General features: G+C 43.4%; 3 protein-coding genes across 14 annotated transcripts in view; all 3 read left to right on the forward strand.

Moving 5' to 3' along the window:
- The first annotated feature begins 4,241 nt into the window (after nt 1-4,241).
- LOC110505045 (smoothelin-like protein 2) lies at nt 4,242-5,873 on the forward strand. The gene is made up of 4 exons (XM_036969959.1): nt 4,242-4,556; nt 4,653-4,767; nt 4,856-5,007; nt 5,182-5,873. The coding sequence occupies exons 2-4, from the start codon at nt 4,693-4,695 to the stop codon at nt 5,558-5,560; spliced, it is 606 nt and encodes a 201-aa protein (XP_036825854.1). The 5' UTR covers nt 4,242-4,556; nt 4,653-4,692; the 3' UTR covers nt 5,561-5,873.
- A 2,014-nt stretch (nt 5,874-7,887) lies between these two features.
- Nucleotides 7,888-10,219, forward strand: LOC110505047 (zinc finger protein 316). Its single transcript, XM_021583991.2, has 4 exons — nt 7,888-8,275; nt 8,376-8,470; nt 8,563-8,650; nt 8,752-10,219. Exons 1-4 carry the CDS (start codon nt 7,987-7,989, stop codon nt 9,588-9,590), a joined length of 1,311 nt encoding a protein of 436 aa, XP_021439666.1. The 5' UTR covers nt 7,888-7,986; the 3' UTR covers nt 9,591-10,219.
- A 711-nt stretch (nt 10,220-10,930) lies between these two features.
- LOC110505049 (catenin delta-1) overlaps nt 10,931-21,797 on the forward strand; it is a 29,719-nt gene continuing 18,852 nt past the window's right edge. For 8 of the 12 annotated variants that reach the window (XM_036970419.1, XM_036970423.1, XM_036970426.1 and 5 more), the window contains exons 1-2: nt 10,931-11,087; nt 14,791-14,869. The gene's annotated coding sequence lies outside the window, so the exon portion shown is untranslated. Of the gene's footprint in view, nt 11,088-14,769; nt 14,870-21,797 lie in introns of all 12 variants that reach the window. The other 4 variants (XM_036970422.1, XM_036970420.1, XM_036970424.1 and 1 more) reach the window with 2 other exon arrangements.

Raw genomic sequence — 21,797 nt, forward strand, 5'->3', positions numbered from 1 at the left:
AAGTGAAATAATCTGTCTGTAAACAATTGTTGAAAAAATTATTTGTGTCATGCACAAAGTAGATATACTAACCGACTTGCCAAAACTATAGTTTGTTAACAAGACATTTTTGGAGTGGTTGAAAAACAAGTTTTAATGACTCCAACCTAAGTGTATGTAAACCTACGACTTCAACTGCATATATATAGTGAACATTTTATATATAGTGAGCCTTTGTCAAGATAATCCATCCACCTGACAGGTGTGGCATATCAAGAAGCTGATTAAACAACATGATCATTACACAGGTGCAGCTTGTGCTGGGGACAATAAAAAGCCACTCTAAAATGTACAATTTGTCACAGAACACAATGCCACAGACGTCTCAAGTTTTGAGGAAGCATGCAATTGTCAAGATGACTGCAGGATTGTCCATCAGAGCTGTTGCCAGAGAATTCAATGTTCATTTCTCTACCCTAAGTCATTTTAGAGAATTTGGCAGTACGTCCAACTGGCCTCACAACCGCAGACCCCGCGTAAGCACGCCAGCCCAGGACCTCCACATCCGGCTTCTTCTCCTGTGGGATCGTCTGAGGGTAGGGGGGGCAGGGTGCTGAGGAGTATTTATGTATGTAATTAAGCTCTTTTGTGGGGCAAAACTCATTCTGATTGGCTGGGGCTCGGTCCCCGTTGAGTGTGCCTGGCTCCAAAGTGGGTGGGCTTATGCCCTCCCAAGCCCACCCATGGCTGCACACCTGCCCAGTCATTTAGAAATCATAGATTAGGGCTCAATGAGATTATTTCAATTGACTAATTTCCTTTTATGAACTGTAACTCAGCAAAATCTTTGAAATTGTTGCATTGTTGTTCAGTATATATATTTTGCAGGACTTAACGGAAAGGGAAAGGGGGATACCTTGTCAGTTGTACAACTGAATGCATTCAACTGAAATGTGTCTTCTGCATTTAACCCAAACCCTCTGAACACCGCTGTGATAAAAAATAAACCCTTCTCTCGCTTTCTAAAACGTTTTGAGTGAAATGGTTACTGTTTAATTCAAATATTTTTTTGCTGATGTTGTTTTGTGTCTTCTCACTTTTGTTTACTGTGTATTTCACTTGTTTTGGCAATGTAAACATGCTTCCCATGCCAATAAAGCCCCTTTGAATGGAATTGAGAGAGCGAGAAAGAAAGAGAGCCTAACGGAGGAAAGAGAGACAGATTCACACCAACTGACTCACTGGTCACTTCAGTTTAGAAAGAGAGAGAGAGAGAGAGAGACCGAGAGAGAGAAAGCAGGACACGGTGACCACAGTGAACCCAGAGGGCTACATGTACCACACAAGGTAAGGGCTGCACCTCTCCTACCACACAACTTACACTCTTTTGGCAGCATCAAAGAGTATCCGCATGAGTCCATGGAAGTGTTGTCTCTGTATGTCTTGGACTCCATGTATATGCTTGTTGAAAGAGTGTCGGTTGGTGTGTGTGAAGTGCATTGATTGTTACTATGTCTGTTAAAGATGGAATCCGCAGCAAGGGAAACAGCGCCACTCTCCACTCTGCGGCTGTTGTTATTGTTTTTGTTTTGTTGGTGGCGATTTAAAAAAAAAATGACATATGCTCTTTTTCTATCATGCGTGCATTGATGTCAGAGGGGGAAAAACAGTGTTCGTTGTTTGCAGTAACTTCGTTGCTGTTGTAATATCAAAAACAGACATTGCAGGTCCACCATTAAGGGATTCAAGCTTTAACTCTTATGTCTGAATGAGTGTATTTACTTAGAAATTAAGTAGGTCATTGGGGTCATCGGGGTCAGGGTAAGAATTCAGTTTAATTTGACTACTGAGTCCTGACTATGCAAATCTGTTTGCTAGGGCTTGACTTGAGAGTGTGTGTGTGTGTGCCTGTCTGTCTATCTGTCTGTCTATGTAGGTGTGTATTCAGGTGTGTATGTATGCATATGTGTGTTTGAGTGTGTGTGTGTATATGTCTGTGTACCCATGGTTTCCAGAGCAGATGCAGCTGTCCTGGCTGTTGGACTGTGCCGATGTCACTAGCTCTATTTCTGGAACCTGTGTTGTTCTGAAGGTCAGATAAAGTGGCTCGGAATCCTCACAAGGAGGGTGGCAGGGGGCACTCACTAAACAACACACACCAGACAGCACTTTCAGAGAGAGAGAGACAGAGAGGTAGAAAGAGAGAGAGAGTGCCAGGGAGAAATCTGCCTCGAACAGAACATTGAGTCTAAACTGATTGCATGAAAGTTGGACCTTTAATGAACTTAGATATTGAGCGATCAATCCAATAACCTTGGAGAGGAAGAGTCTGATTTGCCTTTATGTTTCAGAGGAAGTTGGACTGACAAACACAGAAAGTCCACGGAACCATGGACGATGTATCACTCCGCCAGGACGATTCTGGGAAAGACGCAACAGCCAACCAGACGGAGGACAACAAAAACAATGAGGTATGTGTGTGTTGATGATGAAAGAAGTAGACCCATAAACAGATACAGAAGACGAAATGCATACAGAGGCTAACTTCAACCACCTACAGACAAACCAATACACACTTATTGGTATTGAGCCTTACAATGAGGTGGCAGACTTGTTAGATGTCTTTGCGCTGTAGTCAGATGTAGTATACGGAGTGAAGATAGTGGGAGGGCTTGGTGGGTGTTGTGGCTGCCTGCGTATAACCTAAGCGCTGGGCTACACCTGTTCCTGTGGCAAACTCTGGCACAGGAATGTTTATCCCTTTCTCACTCTCAACACACACACACACAGACACACACACACATGTGCGTCTATCTTATTTCCACTGATGAGTCACCACTCTGAGTCACGACTTGATGTGACACCTGGGACAGTTCACTTACCTAACATAATTCCAACACACTATGCTATCTGCAACTTTATACATCTTAATGCATAACATAAAAACAACATAAACATGTAATATGTTTGAATCGTAATTAAAGCCATAAAACATTCTAAAAATGCGTGTGTAATATTACAGCCATAAACAACTCTACAGCCGGAGGTATGTTTTTTGAGTACCAACGTAACGTGGAGTGAAGTGAAGCAGACACATTTTCTCATTTAGTTTTGAACTAGTTATAATGTCACTTTACATTGTCTCTCCCCTAAACAACTGATTTAGAATCAGGTCTATGACAACAGTCCTGTACCATTTTGCTTTGTCCCTAACCCTAACCAAAACTACCTCAACTGCTCAGAATAACCGATTGTAATCTTATCTGGTTTGTCTCTCAGACAGAGAGAGGGGCTTCAGTGCAGGAGTGTGACCCCCCTAAGAGAGACCACCTGGCGGAGGACACAGTGGAAGGTCATGTGGTTAAGTCTGGGGCTAATACGGGGAAAGCGCCGGAACAGGCAGCAGGGGCTAGCGTTGGAAATGTAGAGGAGTCTCAGCCAGTAACCGACGCCATTGAGGTTAATGGTGAAGAGGCTTGTAAGGGTGAGGGAACATCTCAAAGTGCAGACACCGGAGAAACAGAAGACTCCAAAGTGGTGAACGGAGAGAAGAAGGGGGAGGGAGAGAAGGAGGAGGACAAGAATAGAAAGGGTCAAGAGGTGGTCAAGAATGGAGAGATTGAGAAAGAGGATGAGGACAAAGAGAAGGGGGGAGAAAATATTGCCAGGAAAAAGGGGAAGGGAGAAAAGATAGGAGAGGGAAAAACAGAAGCGAAGATAAAAGGAGATAAAGGGAAAGACAGAAAAGTGAAGGCAGGGAAGGGAGCGGGAGAGAAGGGAGAGGCAGGGAAGGGAGAGAAGGGAGAGGGAGAGGCAGGGAAGGGAGAGAAGGGAGAGGGAGAGAAGGGAGAGGGAGAGAAGGGAGAGGCAGGGAAGGGAGAGGGAGAGAAGGGAGAGGCAGAGAAGGGAGAGGGAGAGAAGGGAGAGAAGGGAGAGGCAGGGAAGGGAGAGGCAGGGAAGGGAGAGGGAGGGAAGGGAGAGGCAGGGAAGGGAGAGGGAGGGAAGGGAGAGGCAGGGAAGGGAGAGGAAGAGAAGGGAGAGGGAGGGAAGGGAGAGGGAGAGAACGTAGAGGCAGGAAAGGGAGAGGCAGGGAAGGGAGAGGGAGAGAAGGGAGAGGCAGGGAAGGGAGAGGGAGAGAAGGGAGAGGCAGGGAAGGGAGAGGGAGAGAAAGAAGAGGAAGAGAAGGGAGAGGGAGAGAAGGGAGAGGGAGAGGCAGGGAAGGGAGAGGCGGGGAAGGGAGAGGGAGGGAAGGGAGAGGGAGAGGGAGGGAAGGGAGAGGGAGACGGAGAGGGAGAGGGAGAGGGAGAGAAGGGAGAGAGAGAGGGAGGGAAGGGAGAGGGAGGGAAGGCACTGGAGAACAAGAGCAAACCAGTAAAAGAAAAGGAAGGGGCAGGAGGGGGAAAGGTTAAAGAGAAAAGCAAGGAGGTGGAGAAGCAAGGAAAGACCAAAAGAAAGAGTGGCGTGAATCACACCGCCTCTACCCCATCCTCTGTGGCCCGACCCCGGAGCTCTGCCCGCTCTGCCCGGCCTTCCACTAAAAAAGACATCATAGCAAAGTTCCAGAAAAATGACTCTGAGTAAGATTCTGAGTTCTGACATGTCCAATATGACAAACTGCAACATGCTCATGTTTATTATGGCAATAATTGCATTGTCTTTTCACTTATTTCCAGGACACCGGTTGTCTGCAACTTCAAACTTCAGAGATCATCTATGGCTGTGGCAAACGGGGGGTCAATCAAACAGAAAGTGCTTTCCTGGTGTCAAAACAAAACACGCAAATACGAGGTGAGGGGATGTTGATGGTCATGTACACCAGAGGTACTGACATTGGAGCACCATAACCCTACCTGACACCATACCCTCTCTTTCCCAGGGTGTTTCCATAGAGAACTTCTCATCATCGTGGTGTGATGGGCTGGCGTTCTGTGCACTCATCCATCGCTTCTTCCCGGACGCTTTCGACTTCTCAGCCCTGAGCTCATCTGAGAGAGAGAAGAATTTCACCCTGGCCTTCAATACAGCAGAGTACAAGGCTGTGTTTGTGTATATATATATATGTGTTTGTGTCTGAGTGTGTGTGTTGTAAATGATTCATCATCCTTTCTCTCTCCCTCCATATTTATTTTTCCCTTTTCTCTCTCTCTCTCTCTCTCTCTCTCTCTCTCTCTCTCTCTCTCTCTCTCTCTCTCTCTCTCTAAGGACCATGGCTGACTGCTGCCCCCTGTTGGAGGTTGGTGATATGATCCTGATGGGGAACAGCCCGGACCCTATGTGTGTGTTCACCTATGTCCAGGCACTCTGCCATCACCTCTCCAAAATAGAGAAGGAGAGGAAGGACAAGGAGGAAGAGGAGAGGAAGAGTGAAAAGATGAAAGACGAAGAGGTAGAAACCACTGCAGAGAAGAAAGAGGAGGAGAGTGAGGAACCTGGGAAGATAGATGGTCAACAAGAGGAGGGAGATGAGGGAAGGGAGAACGAAGTAAAAGATGGGAAAGAGAACGAGAGTGAGGAGAGCTCAGCGGTAGAGAGAGAGCAAGAGGGAAGAGAAGTTAGAGGGTTAATTGAAGCACAGGCTTAAGCTAATGCTAAAGACATGGAAAAGAGATTCAAATAAGCCACATGATGAAGTATAGTTTTACAGTTTGGAACACGACAAGTGTTTAGCATGTATGAGCATAATTTCTTAAAGAGTGACACATTACTACTGTATATTCAAAAGCTGGCTTTGTTAAGGTTTGGGAATTATACTCAGATTCCAACAATGTGTGTAAATTGTAACCTGTTGTGACTTTTTAAACCATATTTAACACATGCTGTGTTCTTTCCAATTTCATTATCATGTCTGTTGTGGAAGTTTGTGCACAGAAAAAATAAAACGTCAATGTATATTATAATGAACCATTTTGATTTATTTTTCAGAAAGACAACCTATGTATGTTTTTATTATGGGTAAAGTTATTAAGTACGGCTGCACTGCAGCCCAAATAAGGATTCAAAAGGCTCTTGGGTTCATGAGGATCTATCTTGAATAAAAAATATTTTGAAAATGATTTATGGCAATTGTGATGATATTCATTAACAGATAGTCTTGGAATACAACAATTACACTCTTATTCCATTCACCGAGCGTTATTGTGAGTTATGAGACTTGCCATCAAGGCATGACATTCCAACATCACATAAATCAGATATTCCTTTTGCTTGTCAGAGGAGGGCGATATTAACTTTCCATGACAGAATGCTTGCAACAACAAAAAGCAAGAGATTGAAGAGGGGCCTGTCCATACGAATTGCACTCGTTGACTGATTACATTTTGCTGTTACAATTAGTTAACGATCATGAATTCCAATTTCCAGTCACGAGCAAATATGAGTCTGAAGACACAGTGCCTTCAGAAAGTATTCACACCCCTTGACTTTTTCCACATTTTGTTGTGTTACAAAGTGGGTTAAAAAAATATATTACATTGTCATTTTTGATTCAATAATTTACACAAAATACTCTGTAATGTCAAAGTGGAAGAAAAATGGTAGCATTTATCAAAAATGTATTTCTGCCCTGCTAGAGCTGCCCCGGTCCATTGTAAGCTCTGTTATTGGGAAATGGAAACGCCTAGGAGCAACAACGGTTCAGCCGCGAAGTGGTAGGCCACACAAACTCACAGAACGGGACTGCCAAGTGCTGAAGCACGTCTGTCTTCGGTTGCAACACTCACGACTGTGTTCCAAACTGCCTCTGGAAGCAACATCAGCACAATAACTGTTCGCCGGGAGCTTCATGAAATGGGTTTCCATGGCCGAGCAGCTGCACACAAGCCTAAGATCACCATGCGCCAGCTGGAGTGGTGTAAAGCTCATTGGACTCTGGAGCAGTGGAAACGCCTTCTCTGGAGTGATGAATCACGCTTCATCATCTGGCAGTCCGGGTTTGGCGGATGCCAGGAGATGCTACCTTTCCGAATGCATAGTGCCAACAATAAAGTTTGGTGGAGGAGGAATAATGGTCTGGTGCTATTTTTCATGGTTTGGGCTAGGCCCCTTAGTTCCAGTGAAGGGAACTCTTAACGCTAGAGCATACAATGACATTCTAGATGATTCTGTGCTTCCAACTTTGTGGCATCCACCACCATGGAGAGTATATGAAGAGTTATACTTAGTGATGTGATGGGTTGTTTTGGATTTCCTCAAACATAACACTTTGTAGTTAAAACAGTTCATTTTTTTTTACCACATTGCTTGCAATTTTACTTTAGTTCCTCATTTCAAGCAGGATTCGTTTTTTAAAATATTTTTATTCTGTACAGGCTTCCTTCTTTTCACTCTGTAATTTAGGTTAGTATTGTGGAGTAACTACAATGTTGTTGATCCATCCTCAGTTTTCTCCTATCACAGCCATTAAACTGTTTTAAAGTCACCATTGGCCAGATGGTGAAATCCCTGAGTGGTTTCCTTCCTCTCCAGCAAAAGTGTAAGGAATGACGCCTGTATGTTTGTAGTGACTGATGCACCATCCAAAGCATAATTAATAACTTCTCCATGCTCAAAGAGATATTCAATGTCTGCTTTTTTAAATTAGTTAACCAATAGGTGCCCTTCGTTTACCAAAAGGTGCCCTTCTTTGTGAGTCATTGGAAAACCTCCCTGGTCTTTGTGGTTGAATCTGTTGTTGAAATTCAAGGCTCACTTTGACATTATGGGGTATTGTGTGTAGGCCAGTGGGAAATAAATCTACATTTAATCTATGTTAAATTCAGGCTGTAACAGAAACAAATGTGGAAAAAGTCAAGGGGTGTGAATTCTTTCTGAAGGTACTGTACGCGTTCATCTGTGGCGCTCGTCCTCCCCCAAAAAATCTGCGGAGGTCTTCTTATAATTACGGTCAGCACTGCTTTTATTCACCGGAAGTAGTTTTGTGTACACTGACAAAAGCGTCACAGCTTGTCTGATCAATGATCTGATTTTTTCCAATTTCTCCCTCTGTCTTTTATCTCGCCACTGGAATCGATGTCAACAAAAATGCAGGCTCATTTGTCTTTACAGACCCAACTCGCTTCCATAATGGACGTGCTTGCTAGAGCGGCCGTTGTCGAGATCAGTCAACTCTTTTCCGAGAGCTCGGCTGATTTACACTTGGAGATTTCTCGCAGCTACAAAGACAACGAAGCGCTGAAGATGAAGATGAAAGGGATGAAGAGCGAGCTTTTCTCCCTGCGGCTACAACGGGCGAGTACACCGCGGGGCAGTCGTTTTTCTTTTGGCAGAACTTTGTGCAAGCCTCGGGCAAAACTCACAGGTTGGTTCAGGTTCTCGAAATGCTGCTAGCTGGGCGACCAGTCAATTGATCATAGTATGTTGGGAGTGGAACGGTTTTTGACCTATGCTCTTACTCATAGATAAGACATCTGAGCGCCACGCGGCTGTTAACAACAGGGATGACGCTTCTATTACAATAGGGGAAAAGGAGAGTCCATCCACAGTCAAAAAAGAGGTGTGGCAATAATAGCTCCTCACATATTACTGACATAGGCTACTACTACTCTAGAAATATGTACATGTCTGACTGAATATGTGTGTTTTCAGTGTGCAGTTGTGGAGAGTCCAGATGTCATCTTGATAAAGGAGGAGGAGGGAGCTGAGGATGACTTTGGAGGTTGTTGGCCAGATGCAGGTGTGTGGAGGAGGAGGAGGAAGAAGAAGATGATGGACTGGTATATAGACAATTGACAGCCAGATAACAAACCGATGATTTAATAATTTTGTTTCCTGTAGGTCAAGACAATATTGATGGTGAGACTATTACTATGGCGACTCCACAGCTGGAACATGCCAGCCAGAGACTAGGTCACGATGAAGGGCCTTACAGCATGAGCGCTCATAGTCGAGGTGAAGGAGCTCTGTGCAGCGTGAGCAGTACTGAGAACTACCCTTTCTTCAGAACCCCAGAACAGCCCCAGAGATTGCCCTCACACTCTGGTCTGCTGCCGGACCACACAGTCAATCATCAGATACAGCTGAACACTCATTCTATTGGGGGACCACTGCCAGGCAGCCCTCCAATGAGGAGGGTGCAAAGTGACAGAGGGGGTCAGCCGACAGGGGATGCAGGAGGACGGGGTCTGAAAATCGTTGAGGTAGCTTCCCTAGAAAACACCCCAAAGACCCCAACAACAACCTTGGCAACAGGGGGTGCGACTGTGAGGCGCCCTGGTCTTGTAAACCAGTTCCAGCGCCACCACATACCCCACGGTACCAAGCCGTTGCTCTGTAGCGACTGTGGGAAGCGCTTCTCTCGCCGGCTTGACTTGATCCGCCACCGGGCGGTCCACACAGGAGAGACGCCTGTCATATGCAACCTGTGCGGGAACTCGTTTGTCAACAAGACAACTCTGAGGGTCCATATGCGCATCCACACAGGGGAGAAACCGTACATGTGTTCCCTGTGTGGGAAGGGCTTCACCCAGAAAGGCAGTCTGACCATCCACCTGAGGACCCACTCTGGGGAGAAACCCTACAGCTGCTCCCACTGTGGCGCCTCGTTCAACAACCACAGCAACCTGCGCAGACACATGGTCACACACCTAGAGCAAGCAGGGACGCTGACACTCTGACACATACACACTACCTCCCCGGTGGAGGTTTAGGTTCTTTCTTTCTTCAGCTCTCTCATTCTCTCTCTGACTGTCTTCCTCTTGATGTCTCACTTAGCCTTAGACTCTTCTCTCCCTGTCTCCCATCTTCTTCTCCCTTTCTCTGGTCCACTGTTGCCCCCCTCTCTGTTGTTTATGTCTCTGATCTAGATGCACATACTACTTAAAGTGGCAATCAGCTGTTGAAACAATAACAAAGCGTACTCCCCACCCTTGTTTCATGAAAAAGCTGAGGGATGGGGCTGGAGAAATGGAACCACTCTAAAATTCATAGCTATGACTGACCATGCATCAAATCAAAATTTGACCATGTTTTGAGGATGTATAGTGTTAGTTTACATTTAGTTTGTTTACAAACATTGGAGTAAAACAAGCTTGTATTTTGCGTGTCTTATGGGGTGGACAGTTGAACTAAGCTCATGGGGCATTTGTAAGTTATATACTTCAAGAATCAATGGGTACATATCATTCATGTATAAGTAAAAACATGTATGTAGCAACTGCAGATTTCCCCTTGAAAGTTACTGTATGAATATTTTCAGTAAGTTTCCTACTCTGGTCCAAACGAATAAACAGTGTTTTGATATGAAGGAATGAATGAACAATTTTTTTTTTTCCTAACTCACTGGCTGCACCATAGTTATCTATCATTGTTTCCCTTCGAGTGCAGCATTACCTTCTCTTTGTAATCTTGTACAGTGTGGGTTTTAAACTTAGAGATTCTTCACCATCGCGGGGGTCTCTTCAGGAAATTGGCCATTCGACTTAAAGCTTCCAGAGTCCTTTTAAGGCAAATAGCAGAGCATAAAGCAGACTTTGCCAGCTGTTTGATCTAAACGCTTGTCTAAAGCATCAGAAGGATATAAAGTATAATTTGGACCACATAATTGCTGCTGATTATCCTACTAGGAGGCAGACAGTGCCAGCACCAGACAGCCTACTGATGCAGTCATCCACTTATGCAGGGAGACTTAGACAAATACTGTATTGGTGTAACGGATGTGTCTAAAATTATACTGTTACATTGGCAGCATTTGATTAAACTCCAGTTTTATGGTTTTCTGTTTGCATGTGCTAATGCGTTCTTGGGGGTTACTGTTCAACTTCTATTTCGTTTTCTAAGACAATCAATGGGATGATATATATAAATTATTATTTTTTTATGTTCATTCAGTTGGATATTTGTGGAGAAGTTCATTTATATTGTGCTGTGTGATGCGGAATGTTCATTCTGCAACTGAAGACACACCATCACGGGAATTTTGTTCGGCTAACGCTTATCCGTAATTACGGTAAAATCCATCCGTTATGCCCGCCCTCTCCCCCCCCCCGCATATCTATTCATCTTTGCTCCCACCGAGCTTGACCGAGAAACCAGAAAGAACAAGGAGGAGAAAAGGTGGATAAAGCCAAGAAAATAAATACGTTGGGAAGGGACAGGGAATACGAGACATATAGGTAAGTAAAAGAAAAGATACAAGCGGATTGATGGGATCATTTGACAGTTTTACTTTATTTCGCAAACCGCAGCGTCGGCAAGGAGTGGTCAACTGGGGCACAGATCACGACTTTTCCACTGCCCGTGAGTGAGTGGGGTTAAAACGCCCAAATGTCGCTCAGCACGGATAGCCAGTTTTAAGCCTGTCTAGTAGGCCAGTGTCTCCACCAAAAGTGGAGATGGACGACCTGTTATCTAGCGACCAAATATTTTAACAAGCGCAGAAGGTTTGTTTAAATGGAAACACAAGACTCGTCGCTGTGTTAGCAACTACCATTAGCTAGTTTGTGCTAATCTAGCCACGTCAAGCTAACTGTTAGCGCGGCTACGCGCAAAGAAATGGTTAGCCATACAAGCTAGCTAACTGGTCAAGCAACCAAAACTATCTCGAGAGTTTTAGGAACATGCTGCACCCTTGCAACTCATGACTGGCTAACTATCTAGCTAACGTTTCCATTGTTTTGTTAGCTTGCTGAACATTTCAGCTAAATTAGCTAGGTAGCCATCGTTTGCTGAATATGCCATGCACCGATTCAGCTGTTGTTCGAATTTTTCATTATTCTGATCGACCTCAGTCCACTTACAATTTTAGCAAGATAACATGTTTAGCTAGTATTTTAGCATGATTCGTAAGAATATGCTTTCTGGTTAATGTGAGGGAGGGTAAAATGAACATTAGTTTTAGAACTACCCAATAATACAACATACTCCCAGAAGCACTTTGTTTAATATCTGTAGTAGGCCTTACCATTGCTGACATTACAATTTGTGTGTCTGATTTCTGGGTCAAAAGGTCGCGGGAGATAATTCACAGGTCACAATGGCAAAGCCTTTTCCAAAAATGTAACCAAAATGACAGGTGGACTCATGAATAACCAGAAACCCAAATATCTCAAGATCCTATAAACATGACATTTTCCAGGGGTTATACAATAATGGGGATGTTAAAATGAAATATAATTGTCTGTATGTAATATGCAAATTTGATTTGAATGTATGTGCATATTTCATGTTGTACGCAAGAAATTATTGAACAATTAATATTTGACGTACTAATGCAACTAGTCATGTCGGAAAATCGGATATTTCCGACTTGCTAACCTATGCGGAAGAGTCGGATCCCGAGTTTCCCACCTGCATTCATTTTAACTCTGAGGTCGAGTTTCTGACATGGTGGTAATACGTTTATGGTTTTAGTGTGCTTGTAACATCAACACTTATGTATGTTCGACTTGAGATACTCATTATTATTTTTCTACTGCCCACTCCTAAAACCTATGAGCTAAAGACACCAAACGAACATTAGACAGCTTCAGACTTGATTACCGGAGAATCCTTTTGACACTTTCTACATACACCATAGCAATACAATTCAATGCATTCCAATGGCCAAAGACTTTTAATGGGGACAGATCTATTTGCAACTTCTCCCACAACTGATAGGGCTCCCGAGTGGCACAGCATCTCAGTGCTCGAGACACCCTGGTTCGAATCCAGGCTGTATCACAACCGGCTGTGACTGGCCGGGTTAGGGTTTAGCCGGGGTTGGCTGTCATTTAAAACAATAATTTGTTCTCAACTGACTTGCCTAGTTAAATAAATGTCAAATGTAAAAAATATATGCTAGACTCAACAAACTTTTACCCCCCACTTAGACTACAGTGTGTTTGGTGGCAGCTAGCCATCCTGATAGCTCCTCTGGTAAAGGTGAGATGACAAGTGTTCATAAATGTGTGCACAATAAACCACTTTCCATTCAGATTCTTGGTGGGTCTTTTGCCATTTATTAGCAGCAACGGCAGATGTCATTACAGTAGGTGCATATCTTAAGTTCCATAGTGAACATGCAAATAATACAGGCCTATTAATGTTAAACAAAAACAGAATGAGCATCTGTACTTTTCATACAACCAATAAACTGTGTAACATTATATCCAGACTGATTGGTCAGAAAAGGTAGACAAGGCCATCCAGACAAGCTTCGTACGTGTTAAAGGGAAATAAAGTTTTAAAACGTTTTCAACTTTATATTCATCATCTCCAGTAGAACATCAACATGTGAAAATGGCAAGTTTCTATGTTTTGTAGTAAAAGACAGAGGAAGATGTGTTTCCAATGACATCAAGTAGGCAATGCCTAATCATAATTGGTTAAAATCACACAATGCACACCGACGTCATTGTACACTTATGTGCCTCTTTTGTTTTTACTACAAAACATAGTAACTCACACTTTTCACGTGTTGATGTTAGGCTGGTGCTAGAGATGAATATGAAGCTGACCTTGTTTTGAAATGTCCCTTTAAACAGGGGGAGAAGATTAAACAAAACAGAATGAGCATCTAATGTCACACAACCAATAGTGTGTGAGATGACATTTGATGGTTCCAATGTAGATGAGTTTAACCTCTGAACATAATGATCATGGGCTCACATTACCTTTTATCTGTCCCACTTTTTACCCCTACCTCACCTAGACTTGGACAACTGCGTGTGTGTACTTACAGTATAACAGATGAATTGGTCAAAAGAGGGGGTGGACGAGGCCACCCAGATGAACAAGATATCTGTAAACATGGGGAGCATAAAGGCCTGTTAATATCAAACAACCAAAAACAGAATGAGCCTCTGTAATTTCGTTTATGTGCACTGCAGCCTGGCAGTGCTTGCTGAGGGCATTTATCAGCCAGTAGTCTTATTTCTCCCTATCTCCTCATCCCTCCCTGCCTACTAGTTTACCTCTCTCCCCCTACTCTCTTTACTTTCTCTCGTACGTGTGTGTGAGAGACATACACATGAGGGACAGGTGCCAAGCAACATTCCTCTCTCTTCCCCCTCAACTACATGGCTACCTAGAATACTTGCTAAAAACGGTTAAATCTGCTTTGTTTTTTTTAACTTGCCACGATACTGAGTATCGCGATTCTGGTATCATCCCGGTCCTAGTGTACATGGTCAAACAATAGGTGAAAGCATGCTTACCTTCTCACTCAGGCGATTGTTGTGCTTGCTCCACATAAACTCTTTCCGGACGTCAATCAAAAAGGTAGAATGTGAAAGCAGTATTTTCAGGAGAGTGCTGAAAGTGGTTGTCGTCTTCTGTTCTGGCCCCACTGATACGTTATTCAGAACATTTTTAAGGAACATATTGATGTTTTTATTTCTGGATCAAAAAGGGGCTTAGGTGGTGGGCGTGGCAGGGTGTGTGTCAATGAGCGCGGGCAGACGTTGGCACAGCCTTCAAATGTGTATTTTTTCCCCCCAATGTTTGGACTTAAACTCCCCCAAAAAAGAGAAAAACCTAGGCGGCTTGGGCTTAAGCGAACCCAAAAAACACTTGGGCACAATGGCAGAAAAATCCCTGATATTTATGCAAACATATATTTCAATTTAATTCACTTCATCAAAATATCATGATTTATAAAGAAGGCACCATTGTCAAACAGTAGAATTCTCACTCGGTGTACAGATTGTCACGTGACCAAACACCAGATTTTAATAGCGAGCTAAGTGTACAGGTTTTTTTTTGGCTTGCGCTTCCAGGGCAACTCATTCGTTTGACGAGCCACTCTGCAAGACTGAACTGTTTCACTCAGCCAGCTAATTACATGCTTCATTGACACTTTTGCTCATTAACTGGTAGCTTCTGTGTTTGTGTCTTTAGTACCTGAAGGGTGGTGACAACGGGTCTATTTCAAGCGAGGGGACCAACAAGCATACAGTGCTGACCACACCTGACACAGGTAAGGGTATTGCTGGTTGAGTTGTCCCAAGTTTTCTCCCCGTGTGAAAGATAAGAACAAGTTCTCCCTCTATCATTTTTAGTTCGAGGTGTTGGCAATGACCTTTTTTTGTTGTTGCAATAACCAGTTAGACAAAGTGTGTATGTGTTTGTATATGTTTTTATTTTATTTAACCAGGTAGGCTAGTTGAGAACAAGTTCTCATTTGCGACCTGGCCAAGATAAAGCATAGCAGTGTGAACAGACAAGAGTTACACATGGAGTAAACAATTAACAAGTAAATAACACCGTAGAAAAAAGAGTCTATATACATGTATGGGGGATTGGAAAGGATACGGAGAATTACGTAGATTGTGACTTCCATCAATCTGCAATGTTGAAGCTTTTTCCCTGTCAGCTAACCTGTTGGGTGGGTCCTGAGTGAACTTGTTTTGTTAGGGAAAAGGTTGGGTGGGGTTAAATGTTGACATGTGGCTTGAATAAGAAGGATTCAATCTGCTACTGGACTGTAAATATTGGCATTTGTATTTAATATCTAGCCGAGGAAGCACGTTAAGTCACTGTTTGTTGATTGTTCACGTGATGGGAGGTTGGCTGTAATTTGGGTATCTGTTGCCTGTGTGGGGTGCAGGTGTTCCTTGGCCTGTACAGTCAGTCAACAAGGGATCTCCTTGAGAGCTTCACTGTGATGCAGTGCAGGTGAAACAGGTGCTGCCTCTAACCCTGTGATAAACAGGGCTTCTGTGTTTTTGTGTGTGTGTGGAGTTCACCTCAGTGGCTGTGTGTACACTAACAAACTGTTTTAGTTGATGTGAAGGTACTGAGATTGTTGATCTGCTACATGTTGCGTTTGTCTGTCCAGGTGAGGTGGGTAGTTAAGCTGTGCCTCAGGCTAAGTTTGTGTATGTACACTGCAGTGTTTTTGGGAGGTTCAATTTGTGTATGTACACTGCACAGTGTTTTTGGGAGGCAAGTGGATTAGCAGTCTAATGCCCCGATCTCATTACCAGCCATGCTCAATTAAACCAACGCAAATGACCTTACCCTGACTTATTGGCAAACACAGGTGCAAATGACAGACGGGCACAGACGCGTATTTTCTCATGTCCCACCGCTCAATCACTCTTTGTTCCTGGTCACTTGCTGAAATAGTACAGTAGAGAAGACAGTTTCAAACGTCACATAGGGCTGTATTGTTTTAGATGGTGTGTACAGCCCAGTGGAGGCTGATGAGGGGACAATGGCTCATAGTAATGGCTGGAATCAAACATCAAACGCATGGAAAAACTGCTGTCAGTGATTCCGCTCCAGCCTTTACCACGAGCCCGTTCTCCCCAATTATGGTGCCACCAACCTCCTGTGGTACAGCGTGCTGATGCTTGAAAGGGAAGCTCTTTACTCCAGACTAGGGTGAGTCACACTGACTGCTGCAGAATCAGACAGGACGATGAGACTCGTGGTGTACGAGCACACAGATATTCTGTGTCATTGACCCTAACACTGCGTTCAAACAACTGGGAACTTGGGGGGGGGGGGGGGGGGAATCTGGCTTCTTTCTAGAGCTCCGACCTGAAGATCACTTGTGTCATGATTTGACCTCGTATTTTTCCTGAGTTCCCCGTTTTGAACCTGGCACATTGCACTCTGCTTTAAGTGTCTGCTGACCTGGAGATGATGACATCACGCGGTCGGAGTAATGGTTGGCTGTTGCGGTCGCATTATATTTTTCTTTGTCTTATGGGTTTTATAGATTTAGTTAACTTCCTCAACACTTGTGCGAGGCAGGTTAGGGGTTGAAGGTGGAAGCCTCAAAAGCATGAATGGAAGTGAAAGAACAGTGACTGGAAGATGTGGCAGTGAGCGAGCAAGGGAAAAACTATACCTCATAGAACAAAACAAAATGGGTTCTTGTGGTTTACCATACAGTGTGGTGCTGTAGCCTTGTCCTCACTCATCCCTAATGGAGTATCCATAACATCCTGTTTTTCAGGAAGGGCCTGTGAAGGGAAAGGGGGGGGGGGGGTCAGACATGTTTTCATTGTTCACCGAAACTCGCAGCTGACTTCCAATAGGCTTCAAGGCTAAAATATCTGACTCTTTACTTGGAGGGTTGAATGCAGTGGTAGCCATGGTCTGAGTTTTAGTGGGGTCCCCCCACCCAACCAAGGAATGTTAGGATTTAAGCTCATTTACTGCACTTCTATACAATTTAAAAACTGTAAAATGCTACTTGGAAAACCGCATAAACCCGACATGATCACATTGGTTCCTGTAGCTTCAGTCACCTCAGTCGATCTACAAACGCATAGCCTATTGGATATAAAATTAACCACTAGACATTAACTCACATTAAAGGAGAACTGATTTGGCCTCCTTTTTTTTGGCTTGCTCTTCAGGAAATGCTGGTGGCTGTGACAGAAGCCAAATGCGAGTTGGCTTGTTTTTTTTTTTGATGTGGGTTTTTGTCTGTGTCGTTGCCACCAAGACACACCCGTCTGTCAGAACCTTGCCTGCAGCTGTCTTGTCCCCCCCCCCCCCAGTGGTCATACCTTCCTCTGTGGTGTCCCGTATACACCCGGAGTTCTCTGATCCCGGTGCAGAATACACAGGGTTTCTCCCCCTCCGTTTTAACTGATACCAATAAAATAATTTCAAAAAAGAAAATACAGTAAAAGTTGTCTCGTGAAATTGAATGCTGAGTGCCAGGTCTCTCTCTCCATTCAGAGACCTCAGCATACAAGTCGGGCTGGACATCATCACGTCATCTTGCAAGCCTCCATGAGCTGGCTCCATACATGTTTCTGTGAACACACACCACAAACACTCAGTCGTTGTTCTGTTACCAATGGCAGTTCGGCAATATCTGAAAAATGAACAGGTACTTCATATCTGACATCCAAACAGGTACTATGTTTGAAGTTTAAACAGGTCCGATAAAACCTTCCCAGTTATGGTCAAAAGACTGAGGCTGACATCTGCCCACTTCGACAGGTGGACTGGAGAAGCTTTAGACGGAGTTCGTCAGTGACACATGGAATGAAAAGGGTGTCGATTACTGGACATTTGTGCCGTATTATTAATAATAGTCTCATTGAGGATGTGTCGAGTTCCGGGTCTCTCCTGAATCTGTGAACACTTAGTCACTGTTCTATTATCAATGCCAGGATAGGTGATATCTGACAAACCTATACTATGTTGAAGTTTGAACAAGTCAGACTTAGCCTGTTTCTCCTCCATCGATGACCGTTGGTGAGCAGACAAGAGGTAGTGATGATGGGAATAGCAGCATAGATCAGCTCCTGGCCCCTCATCAAATATACTGGTCGGTCACACGCACAGAGAGCGCACTGATTACATTATCAATGGCGGTAATGATTAGCCTGGTGCAACCAATCTGATCGCTGTGTTCAGCTTTCAATTTCACTTCAGAAATCCTCAAATGTGAAATAATGACCGCTGGACATATGTATCGAAGAAATAGAAAATAACCAACAAATAATGTCAGTTTACATATTGTTTCACAATTGGTAATCAAATGTATCAAAGTAATGAAGTGGGTTACCTTCTGTATTTGTACAAAGGATGACCCTGTGAAAACTGTTCCCGCTGTACAGGTGATTTGTTTCTGGCTGGATACATGTGGCTGACTGTTCCATTCATAGAAATTGAATATTCCATTTTCACATTTAACACACACTACTTGTTGTAGCTGTAGCCGTCTGTGTAATCATTGCAGTTACTCAGGTCAATATCAGAGGCCTCACAAAGGCATCAACGGAGGAGGTATCACAAGTGTACTTGTCTCATGACACTTATTCTGAAGTCTTGCTGACGAGTTGTGGAAAATGGCAAGTGGATAAATGATTTTTGGAGGTCGCTAAACCATTGCGATCACATTGCTGGGCATGTTATGCTCCTTCTGGTAGGTTCCGGCATCCGTTCATAACAGGGGATCAGTCTGGCACCCAACTGTGCGGGAATGCCGAGAAATAGGGTCAATGATGGTCATCATCCCTCAATTATAAACACAGCTCGAGCAATAGCGTAATGTCGTTTGGAAGCTAACTCTATCCGTTACAGATGTAGACAGACTGGCTCCAGATTGGATTTGATTCGGTTTGGTGCCTGCGGTTGCACTATGCAACCAGCTGTAGCATGTTTTGCTATGGCCCTGGGTTGGTTTGAGTTAGTTGCTGCTAGTTAGTACACTGTTGTAGTCAGACATGAGTTAGCTTGTACCACCATAGCTGCAGCCAATATTTATTTGTACCCAAGACATGAGTCGCACCTCGGAGGCTAATGTGACTGTTTCGTCTAAATTACACTAAGTTAGTGGCATGTAAATAAGTTGACATTGCCAAATAATAAGTAGGAAACAATTTTGCTATGTCGTCAATTTACTTTAGATGGCAATATTGCCATTACTGTTTCCTAGCAAAGTTTGTCAAACATGGGCAGCAATGCTTATGTTGGCTAGCTAAAATATGGAGGTCCCATAAATCGTAGTTAGCTGGCTGAAGTTATACTGCATCTAAAGTCAATCTGGCAACATCACAATCATGACTAAAGGTTTTCCTACAAATGATTTGGCGCCTTTGAAACGTTACGCTGTTTCCAAGTCAAAGCCTACCTCAATTACAACTCGGATAACGTCAGCTGTGCTATTGATTATGATGATGATTAAAATACACGTAACCAGCGGTCTATGGTCTAGCTACCAACGAACTCCGACCACCTATTCTGCATGATAGGGTCCGTTGTTGGGAATGCTGGAAGCATGCATTGGCGTGGTCAATCCGAATTTCAGTCTCAAACGCCCGTGATCCTTTGAACGCGTTGGGGGCGACGAAACAATGGAGCCCCATTTGAATGAAGGGAAGCGACGTGGATGGGAGGGGGCGATTTGTATGTGGATCTTGGCAAAAGGAGGCTTGAGTTGTTGACATAATTGTAATCCAAACCAATCTTTTTTTATTCACTCGTGACTCCCTTAGTTAGATCAGACTGACTTGATGACCAAAACTATCCTATTTACACAATTTTGACACTATAATTGGCTGACTCATCAATTTCTGACTCATCAATGCCACAGGCCGTTTTATAGGGATTAGTTGTTTTTTAGGGCCAGTTACTCTAACTCGGCACAGCGATTTTAAAAACTGTAATTTACAGGCTCAGTGCAGCCTTTTTTGGGGGGTAAAATTGGTTAACAATTAAGTAGGCTTCTTGCATGTGGTTTGAAAATGATCTGTCAGACCGGATACAGTGAGTTCTAATGAAGATGATTTACTTTTGTAAAGTACTTTTAATTTATAGCGAATGATTACGGTGCATAAAATAATAACCAAATTTAAAAAATGGGCACAACTAGACTAACTGACAAAGAACCCAGCTGACGCAACACGGCAGGACACCAAGGAGCACACAGCTATCAACATAAATCCTTCATAAAGAGAGGTCTTTAGGCCTGTTTTTAAAGGAGCCCAGAGTCTGCGGTGCCTTCAGGTGGTCCGGGAGGGCATTTGAGGCAGGGGGCGGTCGAGCTAAAATACTAATATTTATTTATTTTTTTGGCTTGATAACTACAATTGTTTTGTCTATGCTGTCAGTTCCATTGGAACAAAATGTTTTACACTTTTTGTGTGAAACTTCATCTACTTTTTAAGTAAATACCTCCAGTCAATTTGTGCAATACGTTAGGGGGTAAAACAGATTGCGTTCTTAATTTCACCTGTCACATTATTTTACATTATGAAGTTTACCGTAGTTCCCCAGAACAGTTGAGCCAGTCACGTGTTTAAGTAAATAGCACCACGGGAGAAAGCGGGAGCAGGGGTAAGTACATTTTGGGGCTTCAGTAGTGATCAGGAACGTGCGACTATAGTTCTCTTTCACATAAAATATATTAGTGCAACACATTTTGGCAGAAAATAGCTTTATTGTCATCAATGACAAAAATAGGTGCAACGCTGTTTGGCTGGCAGCCACACAAGGGAGTTTACAATGACAAAGCAAGGTATTTTTTTTCAAAACGATGCAAGGCCATTTCTGTTTATCATAGAAAAAATGTAGGCAGCTACATTCCCTAATGTTTATTCTTGCATTTTACTGGAGAAAAGTAGGGGGGGGGGGGGGTAGCTACATCAGAGTTGTTTGCTGATAGAATGCCCTTTTAGTACATTCCTAATCCGAGTGGAGTAGTGACACTGAAGCACAAAATGTCTGCTGTCGAGCAGAAATTACAATGAGAAGCAGTTTAGATTTTTGTTTGCAAAACGCAGCAAGATATTCATTTTGTGTTTTATCTTTTCCTGCGTGAAAAATGAAGAATTATGCGTTAACAGTGACAAGTTTAACTTGCTAGTTGTCTAAGTAGCTGAATTAACAAGGTGACGGGGCATCATTGTTTTAACTTCCTGGTGTGTTTGAGAAGTCAAACCCCTTTTGGATGAGTTATCTATACAGCTGCCACTGCCTTTGTGATTTCCTTGCATTCTTTTTCTCCTCTCCGTTCTCGGCCGTCAGCTCCTCCGTCTTCTCTGAGCAGGACAGGCCAGTTGTCCTAATCGACTCGACACAGTGTGTACACATGATGCTCCAGACCCAGTAACGGTTCTTCCTTCAGACGAGCATGGTTCAAAACTTTGTTAATTTGCACAATGTCTTTAGTTCACATTCACTTGTAAATGTCCAAACTCACCAAAAATTGCTTTCCTTATTTTTTTTAACCTATATACAGTACCAGTAAAAAGTTTGGGCATGCCTACTCATTCAAGGGTTTTTCTTTATTTGAGCTTTTTTTCTACATTGTAGAAAAATAGTGAAGACAGCAAAACTATGAAAAAACACATGGAATCATGTGGTAACCAAAAAAGTGTTGAAGAATCTCAAATCTACTTAGATTTTTTAAAGTAGTTATCTTTTGCCAA

This window comes from Oncorhynchus mykiss, chromosome 31, assembly GCF_013265735.2.
Source record: "Oncorhynchus mykiss isolate Arlee chromosome 31, USDA_OmykA_1.1, whole genome shotgun sequence".
Taxonomy (NCBI): Eukaryota; Metazoa; Chordata; class Actinopteri; order Salmoniformes; family Salmonidae; genus Oncorhynchus; species Oncorhynchus mykiss.